Consider the following 21,326-nt stretch of genomic DNA (forward strand, 5'->3'; position numbering starts at 1 on the left):
GAGACAACTTCATGTGCAGCAAATCACTACTTCATCTAGAAAGAACGTCTGAGTCCCTGGATAATGGGTAGGGGAGGTGAGGTAAAAACTTGGGCATTTGGACATATGTAGGTGAATGCAAAGGTGCCTTAGGAAAAGAAATAGGTATTAGTAGGAAAAAAATGAGTGAATCAGACTGTCTTGGATGCCTGAAGTGGGAGAGTGGGACAAATACATTTTGTGATGGTATCTCTTTGTAGGTTTCAGAAATCTCAAAGGCTTAGTATATTGGTTGCAGAGTCTGGTAGGATGGGAGGCTATTAAGCATTCATAAATCATTGACACAGTTTATTTTTTCTCTTGTTTGTAATATGTACTGATGATATAGTGGACTGTGAAAATAATTGTCTAAGATTACAACTCGATAAAGATCAACTGAGAGTAACAGCAAATGGAAGAGGGTATTTTAACTTGGACGCATACCAAGTAATTCACTTTGGGGAGTTACGTCAGGGCAGGACACACACAATGAATGGCTGGTTCTGGGGAGTGTTGCTGAGCATAGTGACCATGGGGTACTAGTACATAGTTCCCTGTAAGTGAGGACACAGGTAGACAGGGTAGTGAGGAAGGTGTATGGCATACTTGTCGTCATTAGCTGAGGTACTGAGTACAAGAGTTGGGACATTATACTACTGTGGTACAGAAAGTTGATTAAGATACACTTGGAGTATTGTGTGCACTTCTGGTCACCACACTATAAGGAAGGACACGATTAAGCAAGAAAGGGTACAAAAGAGATTCACAATGATGTTACCTGGACTAGAGGGCTTGAGCTATATCCAGACAGATTAGGTAGGCTATGTCTTTTTTTATCCCCCTGGAGTGCAGGAGGCTGAGAGGTGGCATTACAGAGTTAAGAGGCATGCACAGGGCAGATAGCTAGTTTCTATTTCCCATGATAATAGTGACTAAAATTAGAGTTGAGAGAGATCTGAGAGATAATTTTTTTCACATAAACAGTAGTTTGTATCTAGAATGATCTGCAGAGGAATGGTGGCGGCAGGAACAGGAACAACATTTGAGAGGCATCTTCACATACCTGATGATCAGGTCATAGAAGGATATGGAAGTAATGCTGGCAAGTGGAATTAGTATAGGTTTTGCATGCTGGTTAGTTTAGGTGTAATAGGCTGATTGGCCTATTTCTATTCTGTACAACTCTGACTCTTCACGTCTCAAATTAAGTTCTTCTCCACTTCCAACTTTTCCATTGGTCTGCTATATTCCTTCTACTAAAATTATTACTTTTGATGTTATGGCAATAATCATCCTAACTTTAATGATACAAATGAGGGAAGCACATTCAAACTGGAGTATGCTAGATGAAACAGTGAGGCGAAATCTGCAAATATCTGTCATTTCAGACTCGCAGCTAAGTCTTGGTGCTCTATCAGTGTTTTCAAGGACCCTTTGTCTCATTCTCTATTTATTGCTTGCTTATTTATTATTGTTAGTTCTTTTTTACTTCTTTTTGTATTTGCTCAGTTTGTTGTCTTTTGCAGACTGATTGTCTTCCCTGTTGGCGCGGTCTTTCATTGATTCTATTATGGTTATTGGATTTATTTTGGAAGGACAAATCAAGGCAGGACATACACAGTAAATGGTAGGGAACTGAGGAGTGCAGAGGAACAAAGAATCAGGGAGTTCAGATACATAATTCCATGAGAGTGGCATCACAGGTAGACAGGGTTGCAAAGAAAACTTTTGGCATCCTGGCATTCATAAATCAAACTATTGAGTATAGGAGTTGGGATGTTATGGTGAGGTTGTATAAGACATTGGTGAGGCCAAATGTGGAGTATTGTGTACAGTTCTGGTCACCTAACTATAGGAAGGATATCAGTAAGATTGAAAGAGTGCAGAGAAGATTTATTAGGATGTTGCAGGGTCTTCAGGAGTTGAGTCACAGTGAAAGAGTGAACAGGTTAGGACTTTATTCCTTAGAGTGTAGAAGAATGAGGGGGGATTTGATAGAAGTTTACAAAATTATGAGGGTTATAGGCAGAGTAAATGCGAGTAGGCTCTTTCCACTTAGATTAGGGGAGATAAATACGAGAGGACATGGCTTTAGGGTGAAAGAGGAAAGGTTTAGGGGGAACGTTAGGAGAAACTTCTTCACTCAGAGTGGTGGGAGTGTGGAACGAGCTGCCATTTGATGTGGTAAATGTGGGCTCACTCTTAAGTTTTAAGAATAAATTGGATAGATATATGGATAGGAGAGGTCTGGGGGGGGGTTATGGACTGGGTGCAGGTCAATGGGACTAGAGGAATAAAGTTTTGGCACAGACTAGAAGGGCCGAAGGGCCTGTTTTCTGTGCTGTGGTGTTCTATGGACTCCAGATTGGGAACCCGTTTGTGAAAAAGTTGTCCCTTCGATGCCTTCTAAATCTTACCCTTCTCACCTTCAAAATATGCTCTAGTTTTAGACTCTTATCCTGAGGAAAAGACTTTAACCATTCATCCTACCTATACCTCCCGGGATTTTATAGTCACCTCTCATCTTCCTACACTCCAGGGAAAGCACAGTCCCGGTAACACCTCGTCAATCCCTTCGGCACCCTTGCCAGCTCAATCACATCCTCCCTATAACTAGACGACGAGAACTGCACACAGCGTCCGATCCATGCGGCCGAAAAACTGCCTGGGACTAGGAAAGCTCAAGCAGCAGATGACACCAGATTCAGATTAGTTTAGTGCCAGATACAAGGTGCGATGAATTCACTGCTAGTGTGAAGCTCCGAGGAAGCAATATGCATGATAAAAATACAAGTGTCGAGAGCAAAGCAACAAAATTGTTCGAATATTATCGTGTAATTTGATACAGTGCAAAAAAAAATGCTGAAGTGACACATTCAACCAACCCACTACAGCTTCACACTCTAATATAAGAAAGCTACTGGTCCCGCCCCCTCGTCTGTCATTGGCTCCTTCCGCCCGCGGCCGCGGCTGTGGCCCCGCCCCCGATGGTGGTCAGTGGCCCCGCCTCCTGGGGCCCGTCGCCCTGCATGGGAGTCAGCCCTCAATCATTAGCCCCGCCCCCCGCTCTGGGTCAGCGGTCCCGCCCCCGATTCGTTGACAACACGGGGAGCGTCGGAGCGGAGGTCGGTCTCGGGTTAATGTGAGTGCTGGTGCCGCAGGGTAGAAGTTGGGCCCAGCTCAGGGTGAGGACGAGGCCGGAGTTCGAAGTCCGAGCAGCAAAACCGCAGCCAGGCGGTGGCCGGGAGGGTCGAGCTTTCCTGCAGCAGCGGCACTATGAGCGATGGGCAGAGCAACCAAGATGAGGGCCTGCAGGGTAGGTGCAACCGCGACCGGACTCGGCCCGGGGCTGTAGGTGGAGGTTGATCTGAGAGGCTGGGGGTACTGCGAGGAGTTAAATCTGGCAGGTGACAGGGGTCGATGAGATGAGGAGTGAGCCTAGGAGATAACCATGTGAACAGACTAGGTGAGAGGGTGTAGATCGTGGGAAGGTGAAGGTGTTGCATCAACTCCGCGCATCTCGCTGTGGTCTCTCCCTGCACTCACAAACGGCCCAGCACTTTAATTATTGACTCGAGGCCCCAGTGTCGTCCAGTCTGTGTTTTTCTGGGTTTATCAATCTCCTTGAATGGGCTACTGTAACTCATTTAATCTGTGGACGATTTTGAATCCTGGATGTTCTGACCAGTGGGTTTGAAGATTAAAATGCAGGTCTTTAATGAATATATTACCTGTCATAACTTGTAATTGCTTTGAAAGTGAATTGCAGTCAATGTACTTTTAGCGCGCAATCACTGTAATCCAGGGAACATGAGACAGTTAAATGTACATTACGCTGCCACATAATGAAATAATGATTTATTTTCACTGAAGTATGATGTAAATATAGTACAGCAAAATAGCACTGGTACTTTAAAATGTTTTTATGGGATCTCTTGCATCTGTCTGGGAGAGAAGATGAATCTGAAAACATGGACTGAAATAAATAGCTTACTTTAACAGATTGGTAGGATGCGAACCTATTGCCTTTGTGCTCAGAGGCAAGAGGCTTAAAAATTGATGTTTTCTTAAGATGGTAAGGTAGATGGCGGATGATATGCCATCCTGTTTTGTGATACAGATTGCCAGAACTCAGTTTTGTTAATTACCTTTTATAATTACTTTTTAATCAGTACTTTATTGAAGAGTTGTGCCAGTTGTTTATTTTTAGCATTCTGGAATTGATAGGACTCCTAAATAAAATCATTTGTTGGAAATACAACACATCCAATCCTAGAGTTTAGAGTTGATAATTATTATTGGTTATAACTTGGATAGACATTCTTCTCTGATTGCTGAAATGAAGACATTTATAGGAATCTAGTAGTATATCTTTATGCTCTTTCTCCATTAAATCTGGAATTTGATTGCAGCAAGACTTTCAAACCAGTTTGTCCATTTTGGTGTTTGATTTTAATTCCTGCTCTGATATCTTTGCTTGGAAATTAAGCAGTTCTGTTAAACTAGGAGTGTTTGCAACTGGAGGAACAAATGATGTCACTTCAAGTGCGGTTGGTTAACAGATCTTTTATTAGCACTTTGAGCTCATTGGGCTTAATGTTTATAATCACAGATAGGAACAACTTGCTCAGAGTACTCACCATCTGAGGCAGTATCTGTTGAGGTTAAAGCAGGATTTAATGTTTCTCTTCATGGACAATTAATGATCTGAAATGCTAAATGTTTCTTTCTTCAGAGGTACCACCTAACCTGTTGAGTGTTCATGTCATTTTTATGATTTTTATTCTGGATAATTCAGCATCCACAGTAATTTGCTTTCATCATAAAATCTTAACTGGAGAGAGAAGTTCAAAGATCATTTTAATATCAGAGGATGTATACAGTAGTACCTCCTGCAATTCTTAGTCATCACAGACCCGCACAAAAAATAACCCCATAAAGAATGATAGAGACATCGAAGCTCCCCCGCCCTCCTCGTGTTAGGATAAAAAATTGTTGGCATAAGAACTTCTGTGTATTTCATAGTTTATACTAGTGATGGTTATAATATGAAAAAAGTTACTTTGGCTTGGAAGTTAGGGTATTGAGTAGAGTCAGAGTTCCCCTGCATTTTTGTCAGGGGAAAAGAAAAGCATTTAGAGAATGTCTGTATTTTTGTGACAAAATACTTGAGGGGAGTGTGCTCCAAATATGTTCTCCCTTGAGACTTTGAGAATCAATGCCAATTTTCTTTATACAGGTGAAACTTTTTTTAATTTATCCAGTTGTCAGTTAGTTTATAACATTGTTCATTTTAATGATATTTTTCATTGTACGTGGTCATGTCTGGCAAGGCCAGCATTTATTTCTCATCCCTAAACGTTCCATGGACTTGGGTCAATTCAGAATGATTGCTATAGCAGGCCAGGCCAGACCAGATGTATTTCTGTGAAAGGTCACTAATGAACCAGATTCGTGATGACTGCCTGGTAGTGCTGCTGTCATCATTACAAGTATCTGGGAGTACAGTTAGACGAGAAGCTAGACTGGACTGCCAACACAGATGCCTTGTGCAGGAAGGCACAGAGTCGACTGTACTTCCTTAGAAGGTTGGCGTCATTCAATGTCTGTAGTGAGATGCTGAAGATGTTCTATAGGTCAGTTGTGGAGAGCGCCCTCTTCTTTGTGGTGGCGTGTTGGGGAGGAAGCATTAAGAAGAGGGACGCCTCACGTCTTAATAAGCTGGTAAGGAAGGCGGGCTCTGTCGTGGGCAAAGTACTGGAGAGTTTAACATCGGTAGCTGAGCGAAGGGCGCTGAGTAGGCTATGATCAATTATGGAAAACTCTGAACATCCTCTACATAGCACCATCCAGAGACAGAGAAGCAGTTTCAGCGACAGGTTACTATCGATGCAATGCTTCTCAGACAGGATGAAGAGGTCAATACTCCCCAATGCCATTAGGCTTTACAATTCTACCGCCAGGACTTAAGAACTTTTTTTAAAAAGCTATTATTAATGCTTTTTGAGATAGTGATTTAGATGCATATCATATTTTTTACTGAGTTAAGTATTGTATGTAATTAGTTTTGCTACAACAAGTGTATGGGACATTGGAAAAAAGTTGAATTTCCCCATGGGGATGAATAAAGTATCTATCTATCTATCTATCTATCTATCTATTACCACTTAACCAGCTTTTTATCCCAGATTATTGAAAACTTTCTGCTGCTGTGGTTGTTTTCAACCTTGTGTTTCCCAGAGCCTTGGTCTGTCTCCTCAGGTTACTCTTCAGCAACATAACCACTATGCCACCTGATTCCATTGACGATAGCAGCTTAATTTTAAGGGGAATCTTTATATTTTTTAATGAAACGTGCAACTACAAAAATGATTACCAGAATATTCAATGAAGTCTCTAAGTCTGCATATTGAATGTTGTTAGCCCTTTCGGTAATTATATATTGGAGTGTTAATATAAACTCACAGTTGTAAAATTCATCAGTTCATCATGGGTACTAGTTTCCGTAGTAGTAGTCTCCATCTTCAAGGAGTGGTGGCTCAAAAAGGTGGTGCCCATCATTAAGGAAGCCCATGCCTTTTTCATCAGGAAGCAAATACAGAAGCCTGAAGGCAACACACTTAGTGATTCAGAAACAGCTTCTTCCCCTCTGCCATCTGATTTCTAAATAGACTTTGAAACTGTGAACACTACCTCACTACTTTTTCAAATTTCTGTTTTGGCACTACTTATTTAACTATTTAGTATACATATGCTATACTGCTATTTGTAGTTTTTTTTCTGTATTTATCATGTATTGCATTGTATTGCTGCTAAATTAACAAATTTAACGTCATATACTGGTAATATTAATCCTGATTCTGAGTGTATTCGGAGGACTGGAATATGGATTAGAGTGGATAACCTGTTGCACACCCCATATCAACATGTCTGGTCACATTTGTTGGAAAGAATTCAATCTTTACTCTGGAGCAGATATGATGGGCTATGTGAAAGAAGTGCAGTTAGGGAAAGCATTAAATGACAGCTGTTTTATTTTACATCTTAGGTTTGTGTGCATTAAGTTAATGATTAAGCTGTATTTGTGAAGCATTATTAAAAGGTCTAGGAAGGAACAGATGTCTAAAGTTTTGTTGTTCAAATGAAAATACATTATAGCTTCTTTTGCTGGGCTACCTTTTTATATTTTAGAGTAATTGTATTGGTGTGTGTTCACATGGGAGATTTTATTCCAAATAAGTTGCTGGACTGTGATAGTTGACTCTACTATAAACTCTGGCTGGTGCATTGAACTAGATTATCTGAATTTGAAGTGCTGATCTTCATTAAGTAAAGTTTACTTTGGGTCATGGGGAAAATACAACTGTAGATTTATATGGGTCGGATGAGGCTGTGCAATGTCCTTTTTTTTTGGCAGTTACCAAATACTGGAATGTGGTCGGAAACCTACATCCACACACATTGTGCAAATGTGGCTATTTTGAGAGAGGTTTATGCACAAGTGCTTAAGGCCTGTTGGCACAATGAAAGCATACTAAGTAGCTGAGCAGTGATTCCCCCCCCCCCCCCAAATCACACAATCCAATAGAGGGAATGACAGTTCCCCTCACCCCTCACTCTTTTAAGTGAATTGCATGTTATTTTTGGTGGTTAGATGGAATTTATTTACTTCAGTAAGGTAAATGGGGAATTATTTTCAAATGTTAAGCTACTAAACATTGAAATGTTGGAAGTATTCGTATGTGATTAGAGAAATGGGATTAACATCTCCACCTCCTCCTTTGAAAGTCAAAATGCTTGAAACTTCCCCATTCTGATAAAAGGTCATCTACTGTTTCCCTTTACATACTTGTTGACTGAGTTGCTGAGTGTTTCCACCACTTTCTAATTACCGTAGATTCCGGATTATAAGCCGCTACTTTTTTCCCACGCTTTGAACACTGCGGCCTTTACTACGGTGCGGCTAATGCATGGTTTTTTTTCATGCCGCCAAAAACATTTTGCCTCGTAACAGTAGACCAATAAAATTGATGAGTAGTTCACAGAGGTCCAATGAAATTGTACGATAAATCAAGCGCACTTTCACAATTAAATTATTGTAAATCAGTCATTTGTACTCACCCTCATCAACATGGAAAACACTCGAAGAAAAGCATTGTGCTGCCTTTATGGCAGTTATTTAGTTTATAATATTTTCGCTTAGTAATTCATTTGTTAGTATTTTCTAGTTAAAGTTAGAAGTGTTTTAAGTATATTTGTTTTCTGTACTACATCCCGGGATGGTATGACGTCACATCCGGTTTTGCCGCGTCTTGTGGGGAAAATACCGGTTTGCGATAAACGGAAAGGAGGGGGCGAGCGCATTAGACCCGCGCGAGAACGCTGCAAACATATGATGCAGCTTTTAAGTTAAAGGCGATCAATAACTTTTCCTGGTAGGCTGCAGTATATATTTTTTTACCAGTCGTTAGGAGATATTGGAATGTTGTTCGTGCACTGTTCAGTAAAAAAGTATACGCAACGTAATTTGTGTGTTACTGATACGTATGTATATTTAAAAGTAGCCGTGTTACAGGCACAGTTCGAAAAAAAGCATTTGCAATATGTATTTGTTTATGCTACCATACGGATTTAATTAAAAGTTAAAAAATCCTCACGTGTAATATCTTTCTGTGTAAATATTTCATATTACAACGTGGGAAACCTGCGGCTTAAAATCCGGTGAGGCTTGTACAAGTACAAAATTGATTTTCTTTCTAAAATTAGAGCCTGCGGCTTTTAATCAGGTGCGCTCTGTAGTCCGGAATCTACGGTACATGTAGTTTGATGAGGCATTTTCAGGTAATTGGACTGGGAGACTGAAAAGATGGTGCATGAAATGAGGAATGTGAAGAGCAGACGGAGTAGGAGAAAGACCAGGAGAAGATAATTTTAAAGTACCTTTTGTGAGCTTGATCATTTTCAAGATTGCTTGTGTAGAGGATAAGTTTCTGGGTGAGCAATTTAGAGGTCTAGAGTTATAATCAGACTTAGAACATGGAATAGTACATGACAACAACAAGCCCTTCAGCCCAGCAAATCTGAACCAGCTTGATGCCAATCTGAACTAATCCCATCATTGTAGCTGAAAGTTTGAATTTAGTTAATTGAATAATCTGCAATGTTAACCAATGCTAACCTCTGTAAGGAAGATAATGAATCCCATAAAGGAATAACAATTTGCTGCCTTGATCTGATTTGTCCTTAGTAGCTCCTTCAAAATGATTGAGCAAGTTTTCCAGTTGTACCTCAAGCCTATCACACCATAACTGATCAATGTCTACATCAGCTTTTCACCTGTGCCAGTTGTCCATAACTCTCAACTGTTCAATTTTTAAATTTTTATGTCTCCTTCTTAAATATATCTAATAATCTGTCCTCCACTACCCTCTGGTGCAGAGAAGTCCAGAGATGTACTGCCCTTTGAAACAAGTGGTTTCTTGGCACCCTAGATTTGTGTGAGTGGCCCCCTTGTTCATGACTCTAACTGTAGAAAACATCACACATCTACCTTATCAAGCTCTACTAGGATCTTGTATGGAATACAGGCAAACAACTTGATATTGATTAAGACTCCAGATTTGAATATAGCAAACTCATTCTCAGTCAACCTTGAAAAGTCCTCCTCACATACGCTTGGGCACTTGTGTCAAAATTTGGAGAATTGTCTCATAGGCTAGTTAACAAGTGCCTGATATAATAAAATGCATGGAATTATACATTAGTTATATCTAGCAATGTCCCAGATTTCTCCAACATTAACAGAACAGATTTGCCTGAAGTTATGATGTGGTGATATATCATCAGAAGGGTGCAGCCTTAGTTCTCAATATTGACTGCAGGACACATGAATTCTGAAAGCATCAGGTCAAGCACTAATAAAGAAACATTCTGATTACAATCTCCTATCTTTCCTGAATCCAGTGTTCTTCCATATAGAATAGCACTAAGGGGGAAGAGTTGGAAAGACACCGAATACACTCTTGGTAAGTCGTTAGCTGTTAGCAAGACTGAATTGGTAGCACTGAGATAGCTGACAATAGGTGCAGGAGTAGGCCACTCGGCCCTTTGACGCAGCACTGCCATTCACAGTGATCATGGCTGATCATCCACAATCAGTACCCCGTTCCTGCCTTCTCCCCATATCCCTTGACTCCGCTATCTTTAAGAGCTCTATCTAACCCTTTCTTGAAAGTATCCAGAGAATTGGCCTCCACTGCCTTTTGAGGCAGAGCATTCCACAGATCTTGAGTTCATAAGGATGTGGCATCCAAGCTGCTTGTGAGCGTCACAGAAAATTATTTTTCCCAAATACAACAATAAAGCTGAGTAAGTGGCTGTTAAGAGTTCTTCTGTCATTTTCAATAAATTCTAAGACCAGAGTATTCACATTTGTTACAAAAATGTGATTTTTGTTTTCTTCCTTTAGTAAGCCTATTTTCAGCTGAATTAATAAAACTGGCTCATTTTTCTCCAAGAAGAAAAGGATATGACTTTTTAATGTTGACATTTATGTGAAAGATTTTATGATTAAGTTTATGCAAGGAAGTTTAGCCAAAAGTAAACTATATTGTCATGGCCTAATCTCTGCCAGATTTACAGAATGTATTCATAATTGGACCACAGGGAAAACTAAAAAAACTACATGTTCTATATTAATGGTCTTAAGCTAACATATCTTCTACCTCCTCAACATGTGTTCTGGTAGTGGCTGGTAAATCTCACATCTATTTTTAAACAGTTGAATATAATTGTGATGTAAGAAAAAGCTATCAGAAATAATAATTTATCATTTCAGATCAGAGGAGAGCATGTTTACTTAGTTCAAAGGGAGCTAGAATTATGTAACTTGACCTTGAATTAATAGTTAGATACATTGCGTTAATCACAATTCCTTCTATCCAGTGAACACGTTAGGTATTCTGAAGAGGAACAAATTTGACATCATACTTTGTTTATCCATGTATTAAAATTGACAGGGTATCAGCTGGGCTGTTCAGCATTTGGGAGGTGTGCAGTAAATATTTACCAGACTGTTTCCCTTGTGACTGTCATGTGGGTTTGACCAGGGAACATAGTGGGAAGCACAATGTGTTTGCAAAACAAGGGAGGGTGATGGAAGTTGTATTTCCATTAATTTGATTATGGGAATAACGAATCTTGTGCATGAATTATAAAATAGCAGGAATCCCAAACTGAATTTGGTTTTGTGTAGCAGTTTTGATATTAATTGGTGTTATTAATTTTAAACATTCAGCTGATTAGTGGAACAGTAGAGCATCCGAAAAACTGGTCTGGTTTATAAACTTTACAGCCTGCCGGTCTGGATGCATTTACTGTACTAACGTAGAAAACCCAGGCATGCAGTATATTTGTTATGCCTTTTGTACTCCGCTAACTCATCAGAATTTCGTTGGGGTTTCCTGTTTTAGCAACTGCAGCAATGGGATTGACCTGGACTCAGTGAAATAGACTTGGCATATAGAGAACTGAAAGTGTCAAAATGACTCCAGATGCTGGAAATGTTGTTTGCTAGATCTCCTTAAATGTTTTACTAGTGATATGGGGATGAAGATGGAGTTTTCCCCAGCAAAAGCTGAAAAATGTAAATAAGGCTAATAAAATATGGTTAGTGGTTTTTGAGGAAGTCAATAGATGGAGAATAGAACCATGTTTCTAGATTTAATACATAAGTACAATTTAGTGATTGAAGCAGATACAGTAAGCATGGATGAATTTATCGAGATATCGCAGTGCTGGAATTGGAAGGTTCTGTCTAAGAACGCTTGGTGAATTGTTACAGTTCATCCAATGAATGGTACAAACTGCTGCTACAGTGAGTCAGTGGGGAAGTGAGCAGATAGGTTGCCTCTCAAGTGGCTCTCTATGTCTTGTATGATTTCAAGCTTCTTGAACATTGCTGAAGCTATCCTCACCCTGGAAATGAAGATTTCCATCACATTAAAGTTATGCCCTTTATTTTTAGACTCCATTGCCCTGGAAACAAGACTTTTTTTAAATATCCCTTATAACATTATAAAGCTGTACCAGGTTAATGTCTGCAAAAGTCTTTAAAATTATGAGAGGAATAGATGGTGCAGACAATGATAGTTGTTTTGCTGGTGTGGAAATGTCAAATACAAAAGAGCATGGCTTCAAGGTGGAGAAAGATTTAAAGTGCAGGCAAGTTTCTTACATAGAGAGTGGCTGGTGTCTAGAGCATGCTGACATGCTGAAAAACGGAATTTAATGCAGACAGATGCGAGGTGTTGCACTTGGGTTGGACCGACCAGAGTAGGTCTAATCGGTGAATGTTTGGGCACTGAGGAATGCAGTAGAAAAAAGTGATCTGGGAATACAGGTTCATAATTCATTAAAGGGGTGTCACAGATAGATAGGGCTGTAAAGAAAACTTTAGACGCATTGGCCTTCATAAATCAAAGTACAGGAGATGGGATGTTATGTTGAAGTTGTATAAGACATTGATGAGCCCTAATTTGGAGTATTGTGTGCAGTTTTGGCCACTTACCTACAGGAAAGATTTAAATAAGGTTGAAAGAGTACAGAGAAAACTTACAAGGAAGTTGCTGGGCCTAGAGGACCTGAGTTATAAGGAAAAATTGATTAAGATAGGGCTTTAATTGCTTGATTTGTAGAAGATTGAGAAGAGATTTGATAGAGGTATTGTCGTGGTTTCTCGTGCCCCACAAACGACCAGGAGACGCAGAAGATTCTTTTTTTTTAAACTTTTTAAATTGTGTTTTCAAGTAGTTACAGAATAAAAGTGTGTGAAAAAGAAAATATGTGTTACCCATCCCCCCTCCCCCCTAACATCCCTATTGAAAGAAAGAAGAAAGAAAAAAAAGGAATGCCTGGATACGGAAGATTCTTCAAGAAGTATTAAACTTTAATTTGCAAATCAAAGCTGAGACAGTCATTGAGCTAGTCGCTGAATGCCCACTGATCCTTGTACATAGTATTTTTTATAGCAATCTCCTGGTTTAGTTGCATTAGCATATCCAATTGGTCTAACATAAGAACATAAGAGATAGGAGCAGGAGTAGGCCAATCGGCCCCTCAAGCCTGCTCCGCCATTCAACAAGATCATGGCTGATCCAATCTTAACTCTAGTTTTCACCGAATCCTACAAGGCAACAGTGCCAACCAACAGGGCACCATGCCGCCCATTTTATTTTATTATTCATCCCGCCCAAACCCATGTGATCACCCGGGGGAAAAAAAACGAGTTGCCAATTGAGGAGAAAAAATCTGGAAAATTCCTCTCCGACCCATCCAGGCTATCGAAAACTGGTCCAGGAGATCACATGGCTGATCTAAACCTAGCCTCATGTCCACTTACCTGCTCGCTCACCGTATCCCCTAATGCCATTTTTATCCAGGAAAATGTCTATCTCCGTTTTGAATTTATTGAGTGTAGTAGCTTCCACAGCTCTCTGGGGCAGTAAATTCCACAGCCCCACTACCCTCTGAGTGAAGAAATTTCTCCGCATCTCAGTCCTGGAACGGCATCCCCTTATTTTAAGATTATGCCCCCTAGTCCTAGTTTCACCCATCATTGGGAACATTCTCCCCGCATCCACCTGATCAAGCCCCTTCACAATCTTATATGTTTCAATAAGATCGCCTCTCATTCTTCGAAACTCCAATGAGTAGAGTCCCAATCTACTCGACCTCTCATCATACATCAACCCACCCATCCCCAGAATTAACCTAGTGAACCTTCTCTGCACTGCCTCGAGAGCCAGTATGACCTTTCTTAAATATGGACACCAGAACTGCACGCAGTACTCCGGGTGTGGTCTCACCAATACCTGGTACAACTGCAGTAAGACCTCCCTGTTCTTATACTCCATCCCCCTAGCAATAAAAGCCAGCATTCTATTGGCCTTCTTGACCACCTGCTGCACTTGCATACTAACTTTTTGTGTTTCCTGCACCAGGACCCCCAGATCCCTTTGCACAGAAGCACTTTCCAGTTTCTCTCCATTTAGATAATAACTTGCTCTATTATTTTTCCTGCCAAAATGCAAGACCTCACACTTGTCAGTATTATATTTCATCTGCCAAATGTCTGCCCAATCACTCAGCCTATCTATGTCCCCCTGCAGGGTTTCAATGTCCTCCGTACTCATTACACTCCCTCCCATCTTTGTGTCATCAGCAAACTTCGATACGTTGCACTTAGTCCCTTTCTCCAAATCATTAATATAGATTGTAAAGAGTTGGGGTCCCAACACCGACTCCTGCGGAACACCACTAGTCACCAACTGCCAGTCTGAGAATAAACCATTTATCCCAACTCTCTGTTTTCTGTTAGAAAGCCAATCCTCCACCCATGCCAGAATATTATCCCCAATCCCATGATTTTTTACTTTAAGTAATAATCTACAGTTGCGTATCACAAGTACATCCGCCACTATTGTTTCTACCCATTGACTTAATCATGTTCTAATCTACATCTCTTAGCTACCTCTCATTAACACACCATTATCTTCTACATTTTTAAGATTTCATTCTCCTACTAAATTGGATACATGCATAGCAAATAGCAAACTCAAAGCTGACTACATAATCTACATCTCTTAGCTAGCTTCTCATTAACACACCATTGTCTTCTACATTCTTAAGATTTCATTCTCCTACTAAATTGGATACATGCAAGTTCAAAGCTGACTACATAGTTTTGGTTACACAGCAAACAATGCAACTTTTATACTCCAGTAGTATACAGAACTATGAGGAGTACAGGTAGGGTAAATGCAAGCAGGCCTTTTCCACTAACATTGGGTGGGACTATGACCGTAGGTCATGGGTTAAGGGTGAAAGGTGAAAAGTTTAAGGGAAATATGAGGGGAATCTTACTCATTCAGGGTCATGAGAGTGTGGAATGAGGTACAGCACAAGTGGTGCATGCGAGCTCAATCTCAACGTTTAAGAGAAGTTTAGATAGGTACCTGGATGTTGGGGGTATGGATGACTATGCTCCTGGTGCAGGTCAATAGAAGAAGCAGTTTAAATAGTTTGATACGGGCCAGATGGCACAAAGGGCCTGTTTCTGTGCTGTACTTTTCTATGAATGATGGTGGAAGCCTATAGGAGACCTTTAGATAAGCATGTGAATATCAGGGAATGGAGAGATGTGCATCACAGAGGGATATGATCAGTTTCATTTAGCATCATGCTCAGCAGAGGCATCGTAATCTGAAGGGTCTGTAAGCTTTAATTGTTTTGGGGCAGCACAGGGAATTGGATCAGGCTAGGATTTAAGGACAGGGATGAGGAAGGTTAGAAATCGGGGCAGTAAATGAAGAGTCAGAGGTAGGAGCCAGTGTTCAGAGTCTAGTTGGAAGGTCCATGATCCCAAGGCTGGGTCAGTTGGTGTTGAAAATGAAGACCAGTGTTAATGGAAACAGCATATTTCACTGTATGTTTTGATGTGCAAGTGACAAATCTGAATCTTCATCGCATTACATCTCTCATATACTTAACTTGCAGGTGCATCTAACTTGTGCACTTCCTGACATTTTAACCTTCCATTTGTCCCCATTTTACTTGTCCATATCTTGTGCAGTGTCACACATTTCCCTCATTGCCACCTTTACAGTGAACTTCCTCCATTCTTGATCTGTTCTTTCCCTGTTTGCCATAGAAAGCACAGAACACCAGAGAGAGGTAGAGAACTGGCAGAACGTTTCCAGAAAGCATTCTGTCTGTAAAATGATGAAGCTGTTGGTGGAGTTGTGCAGTTTCTGACTGTTGAAGTGTGGAAATGATGACTAAGTGGTGTAATTAAACATATCTCAGTGTTATCCATTATTAAGTTACTTTGATGTGATTTCAATAATAAATAGTTCTTATAAAAAAAATTAGTCTTGCCAGGACTAATTGTCTTTAACTTTCTTTGGTGTGCAGCAGGAGTTGGATATTCGAGGTATCAAATCCTTGAAGGAGCTGAATCCTTCTGAGGACAAGCTATCATAGGACTGATTTAGACCATGAACCAGCTCAGATTCTTGTTCTTCACTTGTGAAAGAGAGCATAACAGTGGCTTGAAGGCAGCAGTGGAAAGAGCGCATTGGATGCCATAGCTCTCTCTTAAGTTGGACACATGCGACATTTCAAAAGCTGAAGATAAAGAAGTGAATTATTGTGAGGTTTCAATTGGTTTGAAAAAATCTTCGATGTAGTCTTGCTACTTTTACAGTGTTGTGGTGGAATTAAGAGGGTGAAAGCTGTAGCTACTGAGTTGATTTTGTACTCCACTCAAACAAGTTTCAGCATGCATTAGAAACAGCTTTGTGGGGACTCTGGATGCGAATGTGTCAATTAATATATTGTAACTTTGCTGTTGGATTATTGTCATCAGAAACTCCGTAAAGTTTACAGTGTAAACAAACTCATTTTTAGGAGTAGAATACTTATAAGCATGTTCATCTTCTTGCCAGAGACTCTCACTATTTATTTATGCATTCATTCTTTTCATTGGCATGTTTTACAAAGCCTGTAAAACCCATGGACCTTGAATTAAACCCACAAGTGTTTTGATATGTTGTTTTAATTGAGTAATTAGCATATGTTATTGACTTTCTGCTTCTCCCAAAAGGTTTACACATTTGTGGCCTCATGCATTGAGTGAGATTAGGAAATAGGTGGGTTGGAGCCAACTTCTCCAATAGCCAATAGTTTTGAATAGGCTTTCCTGGTTTTCAGTTTGTATTCCATTGCAGCAGTGCTGAAAGTTAGGCTGCTAATTTGGCTTTACTGTTGTAGTGTATAATCTTGACATTAGGGTTGGATGGGCGTCCCACAATTCTGAGGCCGGTCCTAGATTCCCGCACTGTAGGAAACATAGGAAACATCTTCCCCACATCCACTGTATCTAGTCCTTTCAATTTTTGATATGTTTCAGTGAAATCGTCCCTCCAGCCCCCGCCCCCATTCTTCTAAACTTCAGCAAGTACAGGCCCAGAGCTATCAAATGCCCCTCATATGTTAACCTTTTAATACATAGTGTCATTCTCGTGAGTTTCCTTTTTTTCTGAGATAAGGGCCCAAAACTGCTCACAATACTCTCGTGTGGTCTGACCAATGCCTGATAAAGCCGCAGAGCAATTGATTTGATGACCAAATAACTTGTTCAGGCGGTGTTGGTCAAATGAATAATCGGGACTTGGTGCCTTTTAAAATAAAAAAAAACAAAAGTTGGAATGGGCTTCAAGTTAGAGGAAATCTTTAAATTTTAAGCCAATAAGAGCTATTGTAATTTTGGAGATAATTGCCAGAGTGTGACAGAAAAATAAAACAAATTTAACAGTAATTGATCTCCTTCCCTAATCACAGTTGTGGCATCAAGCAGAGTGTTAAGCAAACATAAAATGAGTTTTGAAAAGGATAAGAGTTTAGCTTCAGACAACATGTGGACAAATTTGAGAAAGGGGTTGGTGAATACAGGACCAGAAGTGTTATATTAAAAAGAGCACATTATGTGAAACAAGGTAGATGAGTTTACAGCACAGTTAGAAATTGGCAGGTATGACATTGTGGGTATCACAGAGTTGTAGCTGAAAGATCACAGCTGGGAGTTAAACATCCAAGAATGCACATCCTATCAAAAAGGCAAGAGGTGGGCAGAGGGGAAAGATTTGGTGGCTGTGTTGTTTAAAAATGAAACCCAGTGCTTAGCAAGAAGTGACATAGGATTCAGATTTATTTATCTTGTGTACATTGACACATACAGTGAAGTATGTCATTTACGTTAACAACCAACACACCCAAGGATGTGCTGGGGCAGCCGCAAGTGCTACCTCACATTCTGGTGCCGGCATTGCATGTCCACCATACTTGGCAGAACAACATGGAACACAACAAAATAGAGCACAACAAGCAACAAAACAACAATAAACCAAGCCCCTTTCCTCTCTCCCACCTTCCCTCCATCTAAATATACGGACGGAACTCCAGACTTCTGTCACGTGGGTTATGACTTGCGAATAGCCGATTGACCTTTGGGCTTTGGTCTTCATTATTGACTCCAGGACTAGACGATGACAGGACCCAAACTCCAAGGATATTAACTGACCAATCATTGTGCTTCCTGCTCACACAGGTCTGTACAGTCCTGGGACAGCCCATCAACCACAGATATCCATATCACTAGCCTTCAAACACGATGCAGAGGTCTGGACCCAGATGTCCTTTGTCCCATTACTCCATCACTAGCCTTTTGAGTGTGAAGCAGAAGTCTGGACTTTGGATGTCTTTCATCCCATGTCCACATTGCTGGCCTTTGAATTCAGAGCATGGAGTGGGGGTTCTTACCTCTAACTCTTCCACATCCCTGTTCCTAAACCCTTATCTGACCCCTGACTTCCTCCTCCGTCCCCCAAACCATTCCACTGAACTTCAATTTCAGTCAGGAGGTGTAGAATCCTTGTGAGCTAAGTTAAGTTAATAAACTGCAATGGTAAAAAGACCCTGATGGGAGTTATATACAGCCCTCTGAATAGTGGTCAGGATGTGGGTGCAAATTACAAGAGGCAATGGAAAAGCATGTAAGAAAGACAATGTTACACTGGCCAAGGGGGGACTTCAATATTCGAGTATACTGGGAAAAATCAAGTTGGTACTGGCACCTAAGAGAAACATTTTGTAGAATGCTTAGTGGATGGCATTTTAGAGTAGCTGGTAGTCAAGCCCACTAGAGAAAAGGCAATTCTAGATTTGGTGTGCAATGAACTAAATTTCTTAGGAGTATGGACAAAGAACTGGCAGATGGAATATAGTGTAGGGAAGTGTATGGTCATGCACATTGGTTGAAGGAATAAGTGCTTAAATGGAGAGAAAACTCAGAAATCAGATGTGAAGGGACTTGTAGGTTGATTCAGTAGCAAGAAAATGTTAGCATTTATTTCAAAGTCTTTCATGAAAATAAAAGCAAAACGTGATGCTGAAGCTTCGTATGGCATTTGTCAAGTCACACTTAGAATATTCTGAGCAATTTTGAAACCCTTATCGAAGAAACATGCTTAATATTGAAAAACCTGGATAGAGTGGATGTGGAAAGGTTTCCTGTAGTGGGAGAGTCTAGGACCAAAGGGCATGGCTTCAGAATAAAAGGATGCCCCTTTAGAACAGAGATGAGGAATTTCTTTAGCCAGGGGGTGATGAGTCTGTGGAATTTGTGGAGATAGCCTCCAGCTGTAGAGCCTCCAGATATATCATTGGAAGTGGAGGTTGATAAATGATTAATTGTTAAGGGGAGAAGGCAGGAGAATGAAGCTGAGAAGCAAAAATGAGTCGGCCATGATTGAATGGTGGAACAGAGTTGGTGGGTCGAGCAGCCTAATTCTGCTCCTAAGTCTTATAACAGTGAGTGTCGTGCTATTCATTATTGCAAACAAATCCCAAAGAAGTCAATCGTGTAAATCCATAAATTGTGGGATTACTGATTTAGTTTTGAGCACTCAAGTTTTAGTTAAAATGCGAGAATGTGGCATTAAGCAAAAACTCACCCAGCTGTTGACAGGGTACGACATGACCAGTAGGAATATTATGTTCAAGCTAATATGGTATCCAACATTTGATTTTACTATTTTATAAATTTCTAAATTCCATTTTAGACTTTATATTTTTGAGCCTTGCTAGGTAATAGTACTCTTTTAATGTTATATTGTTAAATCTAGAAATCTGCTAATTTCTTGGACCTCAGTTTACATGAAAATTATGTGATTATATCAATAAAATATTCATAAAATGCTTATGCCAGTCCAAAGGTAGAATTGTTCTACAATAAAAATGTACTCTGTACACTGTGAGCTAATTCACAATATTTTGTCACTTCTATAGGCAGTCATTCTTCATTTATCTGTGGTAAGTGGACATACGTTCCCATTGCCTTTCAAAGTGCACTCTACTGGTGTTTACTAGCTAAAAATCTAATTGCCTGGTCCATTAGGGTTCCTTCAGTTACACTCACGCCTGAAGAATTTTAACAATCTTACCAAAGGGATACCAGTCATTTGGGATGTGCCTTCTGATGCAGTTTCTAAACCATGTCCAGTAAATAGTCTATAAATACACATGCAGTGAGGAAAACAAAAGATAGACAATGACATAAGAAAAGTATGAGCAGGCAATAACTTTATGCTACATTTAACCTTGGGTTTTCTGTCCAGCAATTTTTCATCCTTAAGGATACCAGGCATGAGAAACAAACTAATCAAGTTAGAACTGAATAGATTCTTGGAAAAGGGTGGGTTGGTAGAAATAAGTTTGGTTCCAGGATACCTGGATATCTATTATTATACATATTTTGCAGAAAATAAAACAACCATCCATTTATCTATGCTTAGGTTTTTCTTTCCTAGATTCAGATATGCACCTGTCAATATCAGAATTTCTGTGATATATTTGTCAGCCCAAGTGGACGTGCCCAGGAGCTCCAAGTTCCCACACGGAATTACCTCAGGAGTGCTTAGATTATGGTGTGCTCTGTTGTTGCTTCACTTGAGACTTAGAGAAAAATGAAGAGTGGTTAACATGTATATATCATGCTGGCAATGGATGTAGAGGAGTCAGAAACAACTACTACATTTAAGTGACTTTTAAATGGACACTAAAATAGGCTAGACATAGAAGGATGCAATCCTAATTCAGGCAAATGAGATTGGTGTAGATAAGGGGTCCCAACCTTTTTTCATGCCATGGACCAATACCATTAAGCAAGGGATCAGTGGACCCCAGGTTGGTGAGAAGGTCAACATTGAAATGGTTGGCTAAAGTGTCTGTTTCTGTGCTAAATGACTCTGACTTTATGGCATCACAAGCATCTCCCAAAGCTTGCCATAGGCTGCTCAATTACATTCAAGTTTCTTCAGATTTACTAAAATTAACAGTTACATTTTGAAAAATGTAACTAATACGAAAATAATACAATATTTAGGTAGCACAAGAGTGAGGCCAGGGTGGCAGATGTTTCTCAGAGAGTAGCTAATCTCAGTCAAGGCATTGCAGGATCACCCAACTGATTCTTTCTGATTGCCTAATTCTTCTTCCATGGAAGCTGGTGTACTACTTTTGTCTGTCTGCCTTTGGAAGTATATTTGTTAAGGGCTTGACAATCTTTTGAGAGCTGCATGGTATTGTGGGAGAGCTGTGTTATAATTTAGGTTCTGAATTTATGCTTCACTTAGGATTGAGATCTTTTTTACACAATTGCCTACAGCTTTTTTTGCAGTTTTTAGGTGGGA

General features: G+C 40.1%; 1 protein-coding gene across 1 annotated transcript in view; it reads left to right on the forward strand.

Moving 5' to 3' along the window:
- Nucleotides 1-3,065: 3,065 nt before the first annotated feature.
- Nucleotides 3,066-21,326, forward strand: part of bnip3 (BCL2 interacting protein 3) — a 37,382-nt gene continuing 19,121 nt past the window's right edge. Inside the window, exon 1 of the mRNA XM_073027554.1 lies at nt 3,066-3,334. Within this exon, the coding sequence (XP_072883655.1) occupies nt 3,295-3,334 (40 nt within the window). The 5' untranslated portion in view covers nt 3,066-3,294. The remainder of the gene's footprint in view (nt 3,335-21,326) is intronic.

The sequence above is a fragment of the Hemitrygon akajei genome, chromosome 23 (genome assembly GCF_048418815.1).
Source record: "Hemitrygon akajei chromosome 23, sHemAka1.3, whole genome shotgun sequence".
Taxonomy (NCBI): domain Eukaryota; kingdom Metazoa; phylum Chordata; class Chondrichthyes; order Myliobatiformes; family Dasyatidae; genus Hemitrygon; species Hemitrygon akajei.